Source organism: Garra rufa, chromosome 5, assembly GCF_049309525.1.
Source record: "Garra rufa chromosome 5, GarRuf1.0, whole genome shotgun sequence".
NCBI lineage: Eukaryota > Metazoa > Chordata > Actinopteri > Cypriniformes > Cyprinidae > Garra > Garra rufa.
The window spans coordinates 10,244,622-10,264,653 of NC_133365.1; the positions used below are offsets into that span (position 1 = coordinate 10,244,622).

The 20,032-nt window shown below is 35.4% G+C and overlaps 1 protein-coding gene across 1 annotated transcript in view; it reads left to right on the forward strand.

Moving 5' to 3' along the window:
• fras1 (Fraser extracellular matrix complex subunit 1) overlaps window positions 1-20,032 on the forward strand; it is a 133,561-nt gene that overhangs the window by 41,830 nt on the left and 71,699 nt on the right. The window contains exons 7-16 of the mRNA XM_073839522.1: window positions 160-293; window positions 452-535; window positions 3,241-3,342; window positions 4,994-5,185; window positions 7,538-7,627; window positions 8,250-8,288; window positions 8,383-8,530; window positions 12,295-12,441; window positions 12,952-13,086; window positions 18,609-18,752. Coding sequence (XP_073695623.1) covers window positions 160-293; window positions 452-535; window positions 3,241-3,342; window positions 4,994-5,185; window positions 7,538-7,627; window positions 8,250-8,288; window positions 8,383-8,530; window positions 12,295-12,441; window positions 12,952-13,086; window positions 18,609-18,752 — 1,215 coding nt within the window. The remainder of the gene's footprint in view (window positions 1-159; window positions 294-451; window positions 536-3,240; window positions 3,343-4,993; window positions 5,186-7,537; window positions 7,628-8,249; window positions 8,289-8,382; window positions 8,531-12,294; window positions 12,442-12,951; window positions 13,087-18,608; window positions 18,753-20,032) is intronic.

Below are 20,032 nucleotides of genomic sequence, written 5' to 3' on the forward strand. Positions count from 1 at the left end.
TTTGCTTCTCTTTTTTGAATGTTTTGCTGATTGCTTTTAAAAGGTATGCTTTTCTTAGCTATATGGGTCCCAGGAGGGTTTATTCTGCTTCATACTGTTTTTTTCTTTTAGAGTTTCTAGTACAACTTGGCAATTAAAATGCTCTTTCTCACTCCATAGCTTCTTGCTCCTGGGAAGGCCGTCAGTACAGAGATGGGGTGGAATGGACATCCAGTCCCTGTACAAAGTGTCGATGCAAAAACGGTCTCACTGAATGCCTGGTTGCAGAGTGTCAGCCTGTTACGTGCAAAGCGGTCAGTAACAACCCTGAACTGTGCCTTATAATAGTCAGTTCAGCATCATCGCATCATCTCAAAACCTAGACTGATTAACCCTGTTCAGATATTATTAAGAATTGAAAGAGATATTGTAGATATTAAAAACAATGTTGATGTACTCATTTGGTATACAGAATGAGAACCTGGTGGTCCAGCCAGGACAGTGCTGTCCTCAATGTGAGCCGAACCCCTGCGTGGAGGCTGGGAATGAGTACAAGGTAAGCCGGAAAAGAGATTAGAGAAAGGTGAAATATACACAGAGATCTGAGGACAGAGATAGATTGAAAATGACAGATGGGATAATGCATGTCTCTATTACGGAAGACCTTTCGAGGGCGGGGATGCTAAGTGTGGGTTAAAGTGTGTTCATCATTCATATAATGGCAGATGGGTTGCGCATAGAGCCGTGTCTGAGTTTGGTGTGTGTGTGATATGCTTGTCACTCCTGCTTCTGTCATTCCTCCATACTTCTTTCTGTGCCTCATTACATCTCTTGTTTCTCTCTCCATTGTTCACACACATAATACAAATCATGCCCTCAAGTGACTTTTCATTTGTTTGCTCACTCTCTCAATTAGCAGTTTTGGTCTGCTTGATTAAAATAAGAAAAACTGTACATTTTTACTGCCAAAGCATTTACAGCATAGCTGCATGCAATGATACAGTCTGCAATATAAAATAAAAAAGTGTGAATAAACATCAAATATATAAAAAATGAAATATTATACATTTATGAGCGATATTACACAAGTAGCAATGCGATATGACTGCATATCAGCAGTGCTTTGATTTGACCGTAGGTAATGGCTTTGATGCCACAAGTGTGTAAATAAAAAAGAGACAACAATGGAGTGTCTTTAAAAACCCTCTTTGGTACGAACTACTTCCTTCTGCCACAGATTCAAATCTCAGTTTGACAGTTGAACAGCTGAGCCCAAGCCTCTGTTACTAATTCGAGAATGTCTCTTTAGAACTAGTAATGAAAGAACGTTGAGTTGCTTCATTGAAAGCTTATTGTATTGTATTGAAAGCTCACTGTATTATGTAGAGTCGAGAGATTGACTGAGCATGATTACTTGCATCTGATACAGCATTCATTTTTCAGCTGAATCTCATATTCACAATAAAATAATTAGTATGAATGTCCGCTGAGGAAAGCGATATCTTTGTCGTACTATCCTTTCATCTGTTAAGGGTGATTTCCGATGACAGGGCTGCTCAGTGCATTTGTTGGCAGTGTCTTACGATGTGTTGTTGAAAGTAAACATAACTTCCTTGTTTACAACCTAAATGCTATTAATTGAATAATAATATTTAATAAACAACAGCATCATAAAAGTTGCTAGGCAATTCAGTCAAAAGTACGAAGGCAGCACTCTGACATTAAATGTATATAAAATATAGCATTATGAGACTTTGCCCTTAAACAAAACATTGTGCTCTGGAACAAATAACAGCTTATTGAGACCAAAGACTGCCCCTTAGATTTACCCAAAATGAATTATATCTCATGATTAACCACTATAGAGATATCAGAGCCAGTGGCAAATTCCAGAAGATCTGGCTGAGGTAAGGCTGCTCTTTGCGGGTTCTTAAGGTGCTGAATGTCTGCTGACGCCCTGGAGTTCACATCTCCCAAAACATCAGAGAAAATGTTCATGATTTGAATTTTAAAATTAGACATATTTTTTTCACAAACCACATATGTGACCCTGGACAACAAAAACATCTTAAAATGTCTTAAATTGCACATTGTATGTACAAAAATACATTGTATGGGTGAAAATTATAGATTTTTCTTTTATGCTAAAAAAATCTTCGGGATAAGATGTTCCATGAAGATATTTTGTAAATTTCCTACTGTAAACTTAATTTTTGATTATTAATATGAATGGCTAACATTTTGTCAACTTTAAAGGTGATTTCCTCAATATTTAGATTTTTTTTGCACCCTCAGATTCCAGATTTTCAAATAGTTGTATCTTGACCAATTTTTTTCTTATCCTAACAAACCATACATCAATGAAAATGTTTTTTAATTCAGTGTGGTGACAGGTTTTGTGGTCCAGGGTCACATATTTGAAGTCTAAACAAGTACATTCTCACCTAAAAAACTCCTAAGTCTACATTCTTTGACACAAAAAGAGTATTATTTATTAAATTATAATAAATTTAGGTATTCGCCATGACACTCGCTGTGAGAAATATCGCAAACAGAGCATAAACATTAATATTCCTTGACCAAGTATCTAAGAAAAGAAGAGACAGTATATGAAAAAATGTGCCAGTAATACCAATAATGAGCAAAAATGTAGTGTTGGAAATGCATACAGTTCCTCTATAATACGTAGCTGTCAAAGCACCAGACACTATAGACATAGCTTATTCATATGATGGTTGATCCTTTTCTTAAATTATTCCATTTGAACCCCTCAGTCTGGAATATGTGGTTACATCCTTGCAATACTGACATCTCTCTTTAGACACACAAATGTCACAAGCGTCCCCGAAATCTCTCATCAGCATGTCATTTAGGGCTGTTCCTCTGTTCAGCGTGCTTTCAGCGATCACGTCCCACTCAACGGAATCCAGCTCTTTTGATCACAGTGGATTGTGTGAAAGCAAAGCAAGGATTTAGAGAGGATAACATTCACCATTCTTTTCATCTCTTTCTAGTACTTGTCTTGTTCACTACAGCACTGGCTGAAATTGTCATTTATTTTAAATTAATTATGTGCTGTAATGTGTTCTGCTGCCGAAGCTTTGAACGGCTTTGAGATGCCATCTGAATGTTGAAACTGAATTGAGACATTGGTGGTGTCGCTCTGTAATTCCTAATTGGATTTTTACATACATTTAAAAATATAGTGTGGATGACATAGATGTTCCATTCTCTCAGACTTCTTTTGTTGTGTGATTTTAGCACGGCGAGCAGTGGCAGAAGGGCAGCTGTACCACCTGTGTGTGCGATCGTGGTCATTCCCACTGTCAGATGGAGAAGTGCCCTCCTCTCCACTGTGATAAGGTCAGCAAAAATCCATTACACCCCAACACTTCATGTCAATGACACAAAGCTTTTAGACCGGCAAGCTCACTGGGAAGATAGTTGGCTAACCGACTCTTGTCATTTACAATTTAATACAATTGCACTTTTGATTCTTGCAGTTTATGCTTCTTTATCCTAAAAGTGACAATTAGGATTTTTGGTCATCCAGGATTGTTTGCATCATATATTTCACATTTAGTCTGTTGCTCCTGGGTGTCTTCCATCTCAGTATTTTGCTTTCATGTAACAGTTCTTTAAAACAATACAAGAACAGACATTTTGTTTTTATATCTTACTTTATTAGAGGAGAAGTTCCAGAACAAAAAATCACAGATAATGTACCCCTTGTCATCCAAGGTATTCATGTCTTTCTTTCTTCAGTCGTAAAGAAATAGTTTTTTTGAGGAAAACATTTCAGGATTTTTCTTCATATAGTGGACTTCAATGGTGCCCCGAGTTTGAACTTCCAAAATGCAGTTTAAATGTGGCTTCAAATGATCCCAAATGCCATTGTAAACGATCCCAGACGATTAAAAAGGGCCTTATCTAGCAAAACAATCGGTTATTTAAAAAAAAAAAAAAAACTATTTATATACTTTTTAATGTCAAATGCTCGTCTTGTCTTGCTCTCCCTGAACTTTTTTTTTCCGGTTCAATACAGTTAGGGTATGTCGGAAAAACACTCATCTCATGTTCTCCCTCAACTTAAAATAGTCCTACATCGCTGTTCTTTGCATGTTCACTTTGCAAGGACTGGGTTAGTCCTTCTGTAGTGATGAAGGGTGATCTTGAAATGATTTTTGAAGTTGAAAATACGATGAGAGTTTTCCGACATACCCTAACTGTCATAACCCAGAATACAGAGATCAGGCAGAGCAAGACAAGACGAGTGTTTGAGGTTAAAAAGTATTTAAATCGTTTTTTTGTTAATAACTGATAGGACCCTTCTTTCTTGGCTGGGATTGTTTACAACTGCATTTGGGATCATTTGAAGCCAAACTGCATTTTGGAAGTTCAAACCCGGGGCACCATATAAGTCCGTTATATGAAGAAAAATTCTGAAATGTTTTCCTCAAAAGATATTTCTTTGTGACTAAAGAAAGAAAGACATGAACATCTTGGATGGCAAGAGGGGGGAATACATTGTCTGTAAATTTTTGTTCTGAAAGTGAACTTCTCCTTTAAGTCTGAATCCTTAAAAAGCGTGAAATCATCCCATTAAATGATAATGAGAGTTTTATGGCTTTTATTCCATATTTATTAGCTAGAGTCCATCTATTTGCTAAAAGTTGGTATAATTCATGCATATTTTTTTGGTTTTTAATAAATTCACTAGTTTGACAGATCTTTAGTTTTTCTCTTCCAGTCTATTGACTATTTTCCTTAAAAAAAAAAAAAAAAACAAGGACAAGCCCTTTAGTAGGTCACATCCACTCCTCTTATGAACGAGTGGCAGAGAAGAGACGAAATTGTTGAATAAAGTCATTATTTTTGCTTTCTTTGCACACACAAAAAGTATTCCTGTAGCTTCCTAAAATTACGGTTGAAGCACTGATGTCACATGGCAATTTTAACAATGTCCTTACTACCTTTGTGCATTTCATAATATGTGCTAACGTGTTGTTCTCAGGGTCAGACGAAGGTCAAGCGAGCCGGGCAGTGCTGTGAAGACTGTGTCTCGTCTAAAGGCAGCTGTCTCTATGAGGGCATTGTCCGTTACCATGGCGATTTGTGGAACGGCACGGGTTGTGAGTTCTGCATGTGTGAACGGGGTCAGGTGCTGTGTCAACGGGTCGAGTGCGCCAGATCCGAGTGTCCACGGGTACGTGTCCAAATTTTATAGAGAGCACATTTCTATGCAGATCCATCAGCAGGGACACATGCTTACTCTACTCATTAAAATACACAATTAACAAGCTTAGCTGGGGGGATGCCCTATGTACTGCCATTAAAAATGTTGACGATTATGAGGGCAAAATATAGAGACGAGTTTGAGACCTGGGGCACATTATCTCTTTGGTCATTTGTCCCGGTTATGAATTATAGCTTTATTCAATCAATATATTCTCCGCTTCTCCATTAATCATAAGGAGCTTTGAAAGGTTGAGCACTGAAGATTTATCACATATTAATTGTACTTTTGGCCCATTTCCAGAATTGTCACTGTAAAGGTTATTCTTTAGAGAGGAAACTCTGATTTAAAGTTTTGAAGTCCTGTGAATTTCACCGGGGTTATGGTAGAGTTCATAATGGAAGTTTAAAGGAGAAGTGCACAAGTTTGAACAGAACGCTTTCAGGTTTTAAATGCAACATACAGTGGTGGGCAAAATTATTGGAACACTTATATTGTCACCAGCTAAAAAATGGTTTTAAGTCATTTATGTGACCCAGGACCACAAAACCAGTCATAAGGTTAAATTTTACAAAACGGAGATGTTTACATCATATGAAAGCTCAATAAATAAGCTTTCTATTGAAGTATGGTTTGTTAGGATGTGACAATATTTGGCCGAGTTACATCTATTTGAAAATCTGGAATCTGAGGGTGCAAAAAAGTCTAAATACTGAGAAAATCACCTTTCAAGTTCTCCAAATTAAGTTCTTAACAATGCATATTTCTAACCCAAAATTTAATTTTGAAATATTTATAGTAGGAATTTTACAAAAAATCTTCTTGGAACATGATCTTTATTTAATTTCCTAATGATTTTTGGCATAAAAGAAAAATCAATAATTTTGACCCATACTATGTATTTTTGGCTATTGCTACAAATATACCCCAGCGACTTAAGACTGGTTTTGTGGTCCAGGGTCACATATTTGCAAACATTCATTTTGCCATTAATTGTAATAATCCAGTGAGATTTTTGTTTGCACAAGGAGTCTGACAACAGCCAGTGCTCCACACAGAGATCTGATCTCATCATCATTAAGTCTGTCTGGAATGACATGAAGAAACAGAACAAACTGAAACAGACTAAATCCAGAAGAACTCTGGCAATGCATCAAGAGACCTACTTGAAAACTACCTAAAAAACTATGCACATTTGCACCTAGGGCAAGGGATGGTCACACCAAATGTTGATTTAATTTAGTTAATAGAAGATAATTGATAAAGAAAATCTATTTATGACATTATTTTTGACAGCATGCTCATTTTACAGCATTTACACAAATGCCTAAACTTTAAAAAAGTACTGTAGCTTTGTAGGTCTCTTGAAGCATCTTGGAGACGTTACCACAGTTCTCCTGTTTCAGTTTGTTCTGTTTCTTCATGTCAATTATTCCAGACAGACTTAATGATGATGAGGTCAGATCTCTGTGTGGAGCACTGGCTGTTGTCAGACTCATTGTGCAAACAAAAATCTCACTATATTATTACAATTAATGGCAAAATGAATGTTTGGAAATCTCAGCTGATATTTCCTACTGACGTACTATAGCAAAAGATAGAAATAACTGATTTAAAACCAATTTTAGCTGGTGAACATACAAGTGTTCTAACAATTTTGGCAACCACTGTACATTCTGGTGCATAAAACTATTATGCATGCTGTATGAAATGGTAACATGCAATTATTTGAAGCTATTTTTACAAATTGTGCTGTCATCATTTACTCACCCTCATGTCAGTCCAAACACAGAAAACCTGGAATGTTTTCCTCAAAACACTTAGTTTCTTTCTGACTAAAGAAAGACATGAACATCTTGGAAGACATAGGGGTGAGTAAATTATCAGAATTTTTATTTATTTTGGAAGTAGAGTAATCCTTTAAGGTCCTATGTTAATTAAAATAAGAGCTGATACTGATTGAAGTCATTGTAATAAAGCGTCTGATTAAACATCACAAAAACAACAGATGCTTCTGTATCTTTTTGAAAACATTGATCAAGCCTGCTTTCCCATCTGTAGCAAATTTCACTGACGTCTGCTGGTTCTCCTGTAAGACCACCCTGATTTTGGCGATCAAACTGTGTTACACAGAAACAACTAAAGATTCTCTCATGAATGTAAATGACTATTGATAACGGCCCCCTATAAAGAACCTCAGAGGTAGAATTGGAAATGTGATGTAATTAGAGATTTGTGGCTCTGTGTCAGACAGCTAATCATTCCCCTGGGGCTGTTTTCATGCTGAAATTAAATGAGCTAAATTTTCACACCTTGTGCCAGGGAGAAAAACTGGTCCATTTGCCTGGGAAGTGCTGCCCAGAGTGTAAGACAACAACCAGCTCCTGTACATATTCACAGCCAGACCAGAAGGTAAGAATCTTGATCTGCATGCTTCTTTAAATATGGGTTTAATATAAAAACATACAGTGGTTTTATTATGTTTTATATCAACATATGCTACCATTCAAAGTTTGGGGTCGGTAAAATTATTAGTCTCTTATTCTTACCAAGGATGCGTTTAAAATGATTAAAAATACAGCAATATTGTGAAATATTTGTATAATTTGAAAAAGCTGTTTTATATTTTAATACATTTGAAAATGTAATTTATTTCTTCATGTCTTTCGTGTCACATGATCCTTCAGAAATCATTGTAATATGCTGATTTGGTGCTCAAGAAACATTTCTTACTATTAATGTTGAAAACAGATGTGCTGCTTAATATTTTATAGAAACTATGATACATTTTTTGCATTCCTTAATGGAGAGAAACATTATAAATTATTTGTAACATTATAAATGCATTACTAGCACGTTTTATCAATTGAGTGCTGAATAAAATAATTAATTTCTTTCTTTCTCCCTCAAAAAAAATAAAATAAAAATCTGACCCCAAACTTTTGGCTATTGTACAAGTAGCTTTTAATAGCAATGAAAAGAAAAAGATGAGCAAATCAATACCACAACAATCAGACTATCTTTGTCCATTTAGGGGCAGAAAGCCAACATCAAGAGTTTTAGACGCCTTAGTGTAAGTAAACATGACTTGGATGGTTTATGGTTTGCAAAATTATTAAAAAATACTATTAGAACTGATTTTTCTCTTTTTGTGTCACTTGTTTTAGAATCTAGAGAGCGTCAGAGAGGGACTTTGCCGTGAGTGCCAGTGTCAAGAGGGTCATGTGACCTGTTACCAGCACTCCTGTCCCACCTGTCCACTGGGCACCCTAACTATACCTCACCCTGAACAGTGCTGTCCGGACTGCAATCCAGGTGAGATCTACGAGATCTACTAGCAATGATGCATGAAGCCACTGTAGTTAATTACCATGCTCTCTTGTAAATATGCTCCAAAGAAATCAGTGAAATTGAGGTTATACTTTGATTTATTTACTTCAAAGAGAACATTATTCTATTCCCAGTTTAAACACATTTCTTTATATGATTAAGAACATTTTTGAATTGTTCTGAAAATCTTTCTTTATCAGCCCTCCGAGGAACAATTCCTCAACCATAAAGACAAAACATGGTTGATCTCAGTGGGAGAGCGATGAGAGCTATAGTATTAGATTATATTCTGGTTAGATAACGTGGTTATTTAGCTCTACGGCACCCGTGAGACTCGGGTCTGCTCTATATAATAAATTTCCCTGGTGAATTCAAGAGATGCTGCGGGAAGGAATATACATTTTTCTTTCTCTCTTTCTCTTAGGAAAGACCATAGAGGGAAAGAAAGCAGAGTGTGTTTGTGTTTACATTTTGCTTTTATATAGATATATACTGTATGTTTATCTGAGTAAATTGTTTGGACATTGGGTTGTGTGGGTTGACCATTTGGCATCTTTGTGTTTATGCTTATAAGATTATGCTAATGTATCCTCTAAACACAGCAGTCAAACTTTGGACAGCAATCAGGCTATCCTGCTTACAAAAAAACAAACAAAAAAAAAACATATTTTTTCCTTCTATATCTATCATACGCACTATTAATCACATATGGAAAGTAGCAGCTTGCGTGGTGATAGTGCTTGTTAGCTGGTTAATGTCCAGATTTGATCAATACTGCAAAGGCAGTGTGTATGCATTCACAGCCACATAACCATTTGTTAACTTGACTGCCTGTTGTGAGGAACAGAAGGAGCCCAGCATCAGTGTTTTATCAGATAGATTGTCTGAGACATAATGACTTGCAGTGTTACTGTGAGAAACGCTGTGATACGGTAGGATTTACTAGCTAGTGACCGTATTATAATACGTTTGCACTCAAAGCAAGTAGATTTTTCAAATCGATGGAAAGTCTCATAGGGCATCCTGGTAAAAAATGCTTACTTCAACTGGAAAATGGAGAGTAGGATAGTTTTTCACCAGGAGTTATTGATTTGCACACCGAAGTATTTAATTAAAAGTGATTTATGGGGGTATGTCAGAAAATAATAAAGACTTAGAGCTTTCATTTTCTCGCTCTGGATATGAGCCTGGCCTTGTGCTTGCAGGCCAGTCCAAAAATTGTGAATGACCATCAAATAAGTACCAACGCACCTTTATTGTCCTATGTTGCACTAGTTCCATGTCTCTTGCTCTGGATGGATGGAGCCAAAAACCTGAAACCCAAAGTCCTTAGCAAGGGATTTACCAGCTCATTAGAGACTGTGTAATTAATTATTGTGCCAAGTAATGGTGCCAAAGGGAACTATGGGCTCAGGTTTCATTTGGACCTTGTGGAGAAGTTATGAGTGCCTTATTAGTAGCCTACACTAAAGATAGGGTGGGAGATTTGGCGGTTCATTTGCATGACTGTAGTTGAAGTTACCACGATGTCACACAAGCGGGGATTGCACTTCCAGGTTCTTCAGGCTAGCAGTTGTAATGGTCTGTTAAGCATTATGATGATGGTAATATTAAAATAATATACAGTGCCTTGCAAAAGTATTCAGTTTATCACATTTTATGTTGCTGCCTTATGTTAAACTGCTTTAAATTACTTTTTTTCCACATGAATCTACACTCCATACACTGTAATGGCAAAGCAAAAAATGTTTTTAACTTTTCAAATTTAGTAAAAATAAAAAACTGAAATTATTTCATTTGCACAAGTATTCATACCCTTATCTACGACAGTTGAAATTGACCTCAGGAGCATTCATATGCTTTTAGATGTTATTACCCTTCAAGTGGAGTTAACCTGTGGCAAATTCATTGGAATGGGTGTGATTTGGAAAGGCACACACGTCTTAATAAAAGGTCTAACAGCTGAAAATGCATATCAGAGCAAAAACCAAGCCCTGAGGTCAAAAGAACTGCCTGTAGAGCTCAGAAACGAGATTGTGGCAAGCCTAGGGAAGAGTTCAGAAAAACTTCTGCTGCATTGAAGGCTTACAGAAGCATGTAGTTTCCGTTACCCTTAATGGAAAAAGTTTGAAACTGAATGCGAAAGTGTAAAGCTTGTCACATAATCCCCAAAAAGACTTACTTGATGTAAAGGTGCTTCAGCTAAGTACTGAGTTAAGGGTATGAATACTTATGCAATGTACTTATTTCAAATGTTTTATTTTTAATAAATTTATGATGTTGTGGCAATTCTGTTTTTGCTTTGTTACTATGGTGTATCGAGTGTAGATTGATGTGAAAAAAGTCATTTAAAGCAATTATAAAATGTAGGCAGCATAAGGCAGCAACATAAAATGTGAAAAAATTAAGGGGTGTGAATACTTTCGCAAGGCACTGTATATGCTTTAGAATGAAGAAAAGCATGTACACTTTTATTCAGAAATGAATACTTGTATTCAACAGGAAATAAACAAATTCGTCCAAAGTGAGAGTAAACAGTTGTTACGAAAGATTTCAAATTCAGTTACATGCTGTTCTTTTGAACTTTTTAATGAAATACTCCTAAAAAATGTTTTAAACTTTCCAAAAAATAGCACAATTTTTAATGTTAATATTATAAAATGTTAGTGAAGCACCACATCAGCATATTATAATGATTTCTGAAGGATCCTGTGACACTGAACGCCGGATTAATAACTGAAGAAATGGAAATATATTAAAATCAAAGTTATATTAAACTGTACAGTTATTCAAAAATGTAATAATATGACAATTTCTACTGCATTTTTGATCAAATAAACGCAGCCTTGATGAACATAAATGACCTCTTTAAAACTTTACGAATGCAAGTGTATATGGTTTAGTGAAGAAATATATGTGACCCTGGACCACAAAACCAGTCTTAAGTCGCTAGGGTTTATTTGTAGCAATAGCCAAAAACACATTGAATGGGTCAAAATTATTGATTTTTCTTTTATGCCAAAAATCATTAGGAAATTGAGTAAAGATCATGTTCCATGAAGATTTTTTGTAAAATTCCTACTATAAATATATCAAAATGTAATTTTTGATTAGTAATATGCATTGTTAAGAACTTAATTTGGACAACTTTAAAGGTGATTTTCTCAGTATTTAGATTTTTTTGCACCCTCAGATTCCAGATTTTCAAATAGATGTATCTCAGCCAAATATTGTCCTATCCTAACAAACCATATATCAATAGAAAGCTTATTTATTGAACTTTCATATGATGCATACATCTCAGTTTTGTAAAATTTAACCTTATGACTGGTTTTGTGGTCCAGGGTCACATATGTAGATTTATTTCCACACTTTCCACAAAACCATGTGACAAGTTTGAGTATTCATAATTTGCTTAAATGCCCTTTTGACAATGTAAGTATTCATAATGTGATATTAGATATAAAATACACAAATGTATTCACATGCATTCACAATAAATGGTATTTTACTGCTTGTTCTGGTTGTTCTTTAATAGCTAAATTCAGCCATTTGTGACATTTGGGTTTGTGTAATGCCTTAGCAAAATGCAAATGCGTTGTCACAGCTGCAGGCTCTTATTAGAGCCGAGGTGATGATAATGATGATCAAAGTGTGTGAATGATCACAATTTAAGAGTGAGTGTTTGTAAACAGCAGCTTTATCTGTCCTCGGAGGAGTTTGACTGTGTTTTTTGTGTGTGTCTGTAGAAGTGCAGTGTCACAAGGACTGTTTGACATGCTCTGGCACACCAGATCACTGTGACAGCTGTCAGGACCCTTCCGCCCTGCTGATGAATGGACGCTGTCTGCAGTCATGCCCTGAAGGCTTTTTCGCTCAGGGCAAAGTTTGTGCAGGTATAAACATACTTTTTTTGGTGTGTTTTACCATTGTATAGCCCATGCTGGTTTTGTTCATCATCACATTTGCTTTTTCACTTTATGGTCCTCCTCCTCCTCTTTTTCCTCCAACATTCACACATGTATTTTTACACCATGGTATTTTAAATCCTCAAAACCCTCTGCTTTAGGTGACTTGCATAAATAGCTAATCCTATAGTTTTGTGTGTGTGAACTGTATGTGGATGTGCATGTACATGTACATGAGTCATGTTTGTCACAGTCATTTCAACAAGTCAAAACACAGACCGGATCCTACGCTGGAATTTCCCCCACTTTGAAAGGCTATAGCATCATTTGACAAATTATTTACAGTCACTCTTTAAAAGCTAATGTACAGGCTCTCCCACACACAATTTCTATTCATGTTTCAGTGTTTTGTGCCTTGCTTTTGTGTCGTGTTTTGCTATTGCTGCCACAGAGTGTATCCCCCAACCCCTATCACCCTTCTCTTTCTCTTTCTGCCAGCCTGCCGGCCGTCGTGTGCCACCTGTGAGAATGACTTTGAATGCACAGCATGTGGTGGGTCCTTTCTCCTCAGTGGCAGGCAATGTGTGACCACCTGTGAGAGAGGTCTGTTCCAGGACCACACAAGCTGTCTCAGTAAGTCAACTGCAGTTTACGTTTCATTCACTTTTATTGTTGTTATTGCTGTTTACTTCTGCTGTACTTTTATGATGCTTTCTTAGCAACCTTAAAGAAAGTGCATATAATGCAAGATGGCACTCATATATTGTAAAGCTGTCGTAGAAATGGCCAAAATCAGATTTTTTGAAGAAATCAGACGATTCATAATGTTTTTTAAAGAATCGCCAAGCCTGAATTTATTTGATACAGAATACAGCAAAAACAGCAATATTGTGAAATAGTTTTCTATTTAAAATAACTGCTTTTTACATTTGAATATTTAATTTACATAATTTTTATATTTTAAAATGTAATTTATTCCTGCGATCAAAGCTACATTTTCAGCACCATTACTCCAGTCTTCAGTGTCACATGATCCTTCAGAAATCATTCTAATATGCTGATTTGCTGTTCAAGAAACATTTATTATTATTATTATTATTATCAATATTTAAAACAGTTGAGTAAATTTTCTTCATGATTCTTTGATGAACAGAAAGATCCAAAGACCAGCATTTATCTGAAATGAAAAAAACATTCAAAAGCCAGTATAATTATAAAATTTCTATACTTATAGAAATTATAGAAATTAATACTTTTATTTAGCAAGAATGCTTTAAATTGATCAAAAGTGATTTATAATGTTACAAAAATGTATTTCAAATAAATGCTGTTCTTCTGAGCTTTCTATTCATCAAAGAAACCTGAAAAAAATTCTACTCATCTGTTTTCAACATAATAGTAATAATAAATGTTTGGGGGTTTTTTTGAGAAGCAAATCAGAATATTAGAATGATTTCTGAATAATCATGTGACTGGAATAATGATTCACAGGAAGAAATTACATTTTAAAATATGTTCAAAAAGAAAACAGTTATTTAAAATAGTAGAATAGCAGAAAAGATGTCTTTAAAAAACATTATAAATCTAACTGTTCAAAAACTTTTGACTGGTAGTGTGTATATAAAATAGGATTATTGTTTTTTTTTTTTTTAGCAAGAATGCATTAAATTGATTAAAATGAAAGTAAAGACATTTACAATGTTATAAATTATTTATTTTTCAAATAATGTATGGTCTTCAAACTTAAAAAAAAGACACTTTCACAGTTTCCCCATTTCTTTAAGCGTCACAACTATTTTCAACACTGATAAAAATAAGGAATCTTTCTTGAGCAACAAATAAGCATTTCAGACTGGTTTTGTGACACTGAATGATGGAGTAAATCAGCATTGCTATCAGAAGAATAAATTACATTTAAAACTAGTTAAAATAGAAAAACAATATTTTAAATTGTAATAACAATTTTGTAAAACACAATTTTCACTGATACCAAACCTATGGAAGCCCGTTTCCGCCACTGAATAAAAAAAATAATAAAATATTGCGATTTTTTTTTTCTCAGAATTGCGAGTTATAAAGTCAGAATTGCGAGATATAAAGTCAGAGTTGCGAGATATAAAGTCAGAATTGCGAGTTATAAAGTCAGAATTGCGAGATATAAAGTCAGAGTTGCGAGATATAAAGTCAGAATTGCGAGATATAAAGTCAGAGTTGCGAGATATAAAGTCAGAATTGCGAGTTATAAAGTCAGAATTGCGAGATATAAAGTCAGAGTTGCGAGATATAAAGTCAGAATTGCGAGATATAAAGTCAGAGTTGCGAGATATAAAGTCAGAATTGCGAGTTATAAAGTCAGAATTGCGAGATATAAAGTCAGAGTTGCGAGATATAAAGTCAGAATTGCGAGATATAAAGTCAGAGTTGCGAGATATAAAGTCAGAATTGCGAGTTATAAAGTCAGAATTGCGAGATATAAAGTCAGAGTTGCGAGATATAAAGTCAGAATTGCGAGTTATAAAGTCAGAATTGCGAGATATAAAGTCAGAGTTGCGAGATATAAAGTCAGAATTGCGAGATATAAAGTCAGAGTTGCGAGATATAAAGTCAGAGTTGCGAGATATAAAGTCAGAGTTGCGAGATATAAAGTCAGAGTTGCGAGATATAAAGTCAGAATTGCGAGATATAAACTCAGAGTTGCGAGATATAAAGTCGCAATTGCGAGTTATATATTCACTTTTTTTCTTGCAATTGCGACTTTATATCTCAGAATTCTGACTTTATAACTCGCAATTGAGACTTTATATCTCGCAATTCTTTTTTTCTCAGAATTGCGAGATACAAACTCGCAATTCTGAGAAAAAAAGTCGCAATATTTTATTATTTTTTTTTAATTCAGTGGCGGAAACGGGCTTCCATACAAACCTTTGATTGTACATAGAATTTATTAAATCATTTTGTGTTGCTATATGATAATGAAAATGAAGCTGTATTTACTTCCTCGATAAACAAAAGGGCCCACAGAGTATATTTAGATGTGAAATTCCTGTTGTATAACATTTTGCGTCATGTTAGCTCTAAAAGGTCAGTTTCTTCTTTGCTATTAAAGCCAGATGGAGCATTACGGCAACTGCAGTGCATTCGCTCCTTGCATAAGAATCAACCTCAAGACGTGGTTACCTGGTCTTGTCAGGCTACCTGAATATAGCAATCCAATCTGGAGGGAATCATGCATTAGTGACCTGCTAACTGGTCTGTGACTGGGACCACTAGACTGTATAGCAATTACCCCAGTCCCCACTCTCATTCAATTTCACACTTTAATAAGCCTCTCCCACAGATTGGACCACATTGTTTTACAAGGGGCACGATGGGGAAGAAATATCCAGCTTAGGTTGAGCCCATTACGGTGGATTTAGTGTTGAATGAGTCTTACTGAGCAATTGAATGTGGAAGGTTTTTATTGTGGGCATGCGATAACCATTCATTCTCTTGTTTTACTCTCTGATTGAGTGCAAATGCAAATGTACAAGAAGTTAATTAGCTAAGCTAAAAAATGAGGGAATCTTACAGGAAGCCCTTAGATGTTCTCTTCTCTGTCTCTCTTTGTCTGTGCCTTTCTCTTTTTTTCGTTTCTCATTTTAATGGAGTTATTTTTTGGGGTTTATTGTATCTCAAGTAACACATTGCTATTTTGGTAAACAAGCCACAAACAGACCTTACAGAACACTTCTTACATGCCACAACTTGGATATCTTCAATTATATCCTTTCACATCTACAGCGTATCAAGAAGTCATGTAAAACCTTAAAGAGTTGTGCTGACAGACATGCCCAAGTGTGCTGTCATTAATTTTTCTAGCATGCCAAGCTTCTCCAAATCCACTAAGCATGGTTACCTACATCTCTTGTTCACACTTTGTTGTTGGCTGTCAAAATATTTGGTCCCGTTCCAGCTTCTCAGGGTTCTGGACCAGTTTGGTGCCAGTGCGTGTGAGTCTGTGGAGAGGTGCCATGTAGAACCGTTTCGCACTGGGCACCGTTCCCAGATTCGTAGTTTAATCCTGAGCACTAGACTCACACAAAGAATGAGAAGGTGTCTTGTGACCTTTATTGCTGCACAACATAATTAGAGACTGTTTTTTACAGATTCTGTGGTGTCATAACAATTTTTAACAATTGATTGTTCATACAAAAATTATTAATTGAACAGTATTTGTACAAAAATCTGAGTGTGTACATGGTTGGAGGTGAGTTGGTGGACTTTGGACAGAAAGTAACCACCTACAGTTGAGGTCAATAGTTTACATCCCCCTTTCAGAATCTGCAAAATTGTAATTATTTTACCAAAAAAAAGAGGGATCATACAAAATGCATGTTATTGTTTATTTAGTACTGACCTGAATGAGATATTTCACATAAAAGATGTTTACATATAGTCTGCAAGAAAAAAAATAATAGCTGAATTTAGAAAAATTACCTTGTTCAAAAGTTTACATACACTTAATTCTTAATATTCTTACCTGAATGATCCACAGCTGTGTTTATTTTTTTTGTTTGTTTAGTGATAGTTGTTCATGAGTCCCTTGTTTGTTCTGAACTGCCTGCTGTCTTTGGTTTTCCAGCTTTTTTGTGTATTTGAACCCTTTCCAACAAAGACTGTATGATTTTAAGATCCATCTTGGCACACTGAGGACAACTGAGGGACTCATATGCAACTATTACAGAAGGTTTAAACGCTCACTGATGCTTCAGAAGGAAAAACTATGCATTAAGAGTCGGGGGTGAAAACTTTTGAACAGAATAGAGATGGGTACATTTTTCTTATTTTGCAAAAATATTATATAATTTGTCATTTAGTACTCCCCTTCAGAGGCTACAGAAGATAGTTACATGTTTCCCAGAAAACAAAATAAGTTAAATTTACCCTGATCTTTAAATTCAAAAAGTTTCCCCGCCCCCGGCTCTCAATGCATGGTTTTTCCTTTTGGAGCATCAGTGAGCATTTGAACCTTCTGTAATAGTTGCAAATGAGTCCCTCAGTTGTCCTCGGTGTGAAAAGATGGATCTAAAAATCATATAGTCATTGTTAGAAAGGGTTCAAATACACAAAAATGCTGGAAACCCAACAAATTTTGTATATTCCCTCTTATTTTGATAAAATAATTACCATTTTGCAGATTCTGAAAGTGGGATGTAAACTTTTGACCTCAACTGTATCACATCCTAGCAACAGCATAGCAGCTTAAGAACTATTTAGAACACCACATAGCAACTTCCTGGAAGCCACCAACCCATTTCACATCCATGCAAGAATCACTCACATTTTGTTCAGAAATGTTCAAAATCTGGAATAACAGACATTTTCTATTGTTTGTTATATTCAGCCTCCTTATGAGGAGTGCTTTTGAAGGAGTGTTCAGCTATTAATTTGTCCCTCATCTCTCTTTCTCTCTCTCTGTCTGAAGGAGAGATAGGATTTTAAGGCTTGTGTGATATATCTATGTGGAGCAGTAAATTTGCTAAAGGGAGATTGAGTTAGTGCCCTGACTATTCAGATTTAGGTCACTTATTTTACAAAGCAAATATCCTGAATTTATACCTTATGGGGAAAACTTTGAGAAAACCCTCCTTCCATATTTACCCAAAGCCCAATCAAGCTTTTCCAAATTTTGAAAATCCACAACCAGAAATGATTCGGCCTACAGGTGAATTTATTAGGAAGGACTGTATTTAGATGTCAGGAAGCCTTTGAATAGATTGTGCTAGTGGCGTACACCTCTTATCAAGGAATGATTATAAAAGAAGGTTATTTAAGTGAAGATACATTTTGTGTTATTATGCATTTTAATGCACATATCCAACATCTTATGTATATGCTTCTGTATGGGTCCTTCAAATTGTGATACTTTCTTTATAAATGCAAGTTGGTTTTTCTGCCTTTTTTGTGCCTTTTACAAGCTCCCTCAGAAAGGTCATCTTTTGTTCTTGTTTGACTGGCGTGTTTACTCTCGCAGCCAAAGTAAAGTCACTTTAATTCCTCACAGAAAAGCCACAACACAACACTAGAACATAAAGTAACCTTGTAAAACCTGATTATGCTGGGGTTTTTTTTGTCTTGTTTAATTTGATTTTGAACTTGACTTTTTCCTCTTTTAGGTTGCCATGACTCCTGCTCGTCATGCCAGGGGGCGGGGCCTCAGGATTGTTTGACATGCTCAGACTCCTCCCACTTACTGAAGAATGGATTCTGTGTTTTGGATTGTGGTCCAGGCTTTTATGCTAGTCAAGGCAGCTGTTATGGTATGATGGGCAGAATTTACACGTTAAAGTTTGTTGGTCAGTAATAAAATCTTAAATATTTTAATGAAACGATTAGTTCACTTCCAGAATAAAAAAGTTCTGATAATTTACTCACCCCATGTCATCCAAGATGTTCATGTCATGGGATCATGTAGAGCCCTTTGAAGCTGCATTGAAATTTGGACCTTCAACCCATTGGCCACCATTGAAGTCCACTATACGGAGAAAAATCCTGGAATGTTTTCCTCAAAAACCTTCATTGATGTAGATGTAGCATTTAAAACTCAGATTGTCTTGGCATCTTAATAGCCCTGTTCGCTGTCTTATCACATTATGTTGATGATAATATCTTACCAAGTAGAGACAAAAGCCTGCTTCACAAATGTCACCTCGAATACATTTAAGCTTCACCTTGATAGCAGTACAGCAAATGCAGAATGACACCCTAAATGTCTATTTTACAGTGAAAAAACTTAAGCGTGGTAGATTCAGCTTGTCTATTTAACATATGAGAGAATTGTGTTGATAGGAGTTTTTGGGTTTCTGACTATGGGTAAAAATAGCTTGTGTTTTGAACACTTTAAATCGTGCATTGGCATGCTGACTTAGAAAGTCCTAAGGCTTTTCTGAACTCATTTGTTCTTTTTTTGAATGCAATCATTTATCATTTTGATTGTGATATTTTAATGATGAGGTTCTTTAAGCCACATGTTAGTTGTCTTCTTTATATATATTTAAAAAGAAAAGATTCTGGAAGCATTGAATGAGATTATTCCTATAATAATCTAATATAGATTTACAGTATGAACAACAAATGACATTTTATTATATGATGATAATATCATGTTGTTAAATATGATGGTTCATTATAAACAAGGTTGGTTGTCTCTAAGTTGGACACCCAACATAATATATTGATAATAACCATCTGAATCTAACCATTTCATGTCAACAAATGGAAAAGTCTGCCATCTTTTAATTATCATGTTAATTATTGTGCCTTTTAGCCCCAACACCAGGGGCACTTTTTACTCTAAATATCATACTTTTACATATTCTTTCACTATTTAAAAACTGTTGCTTTAATTATCTTAAACAAAACTGAAAATCATTAAGAAGACCCTTGTCTCAAAATATATGCAATCATTTTAGCGATTTTCGTTTGCTACTTAGATCTGCAACATTTTTAAAAACCTAAAATATTAGATCAATTAAGCGCACAATCAACTTAGCACTGCTGCCCACAATCACGTAAAGCATCGCATCTTGAAAAGCAGATG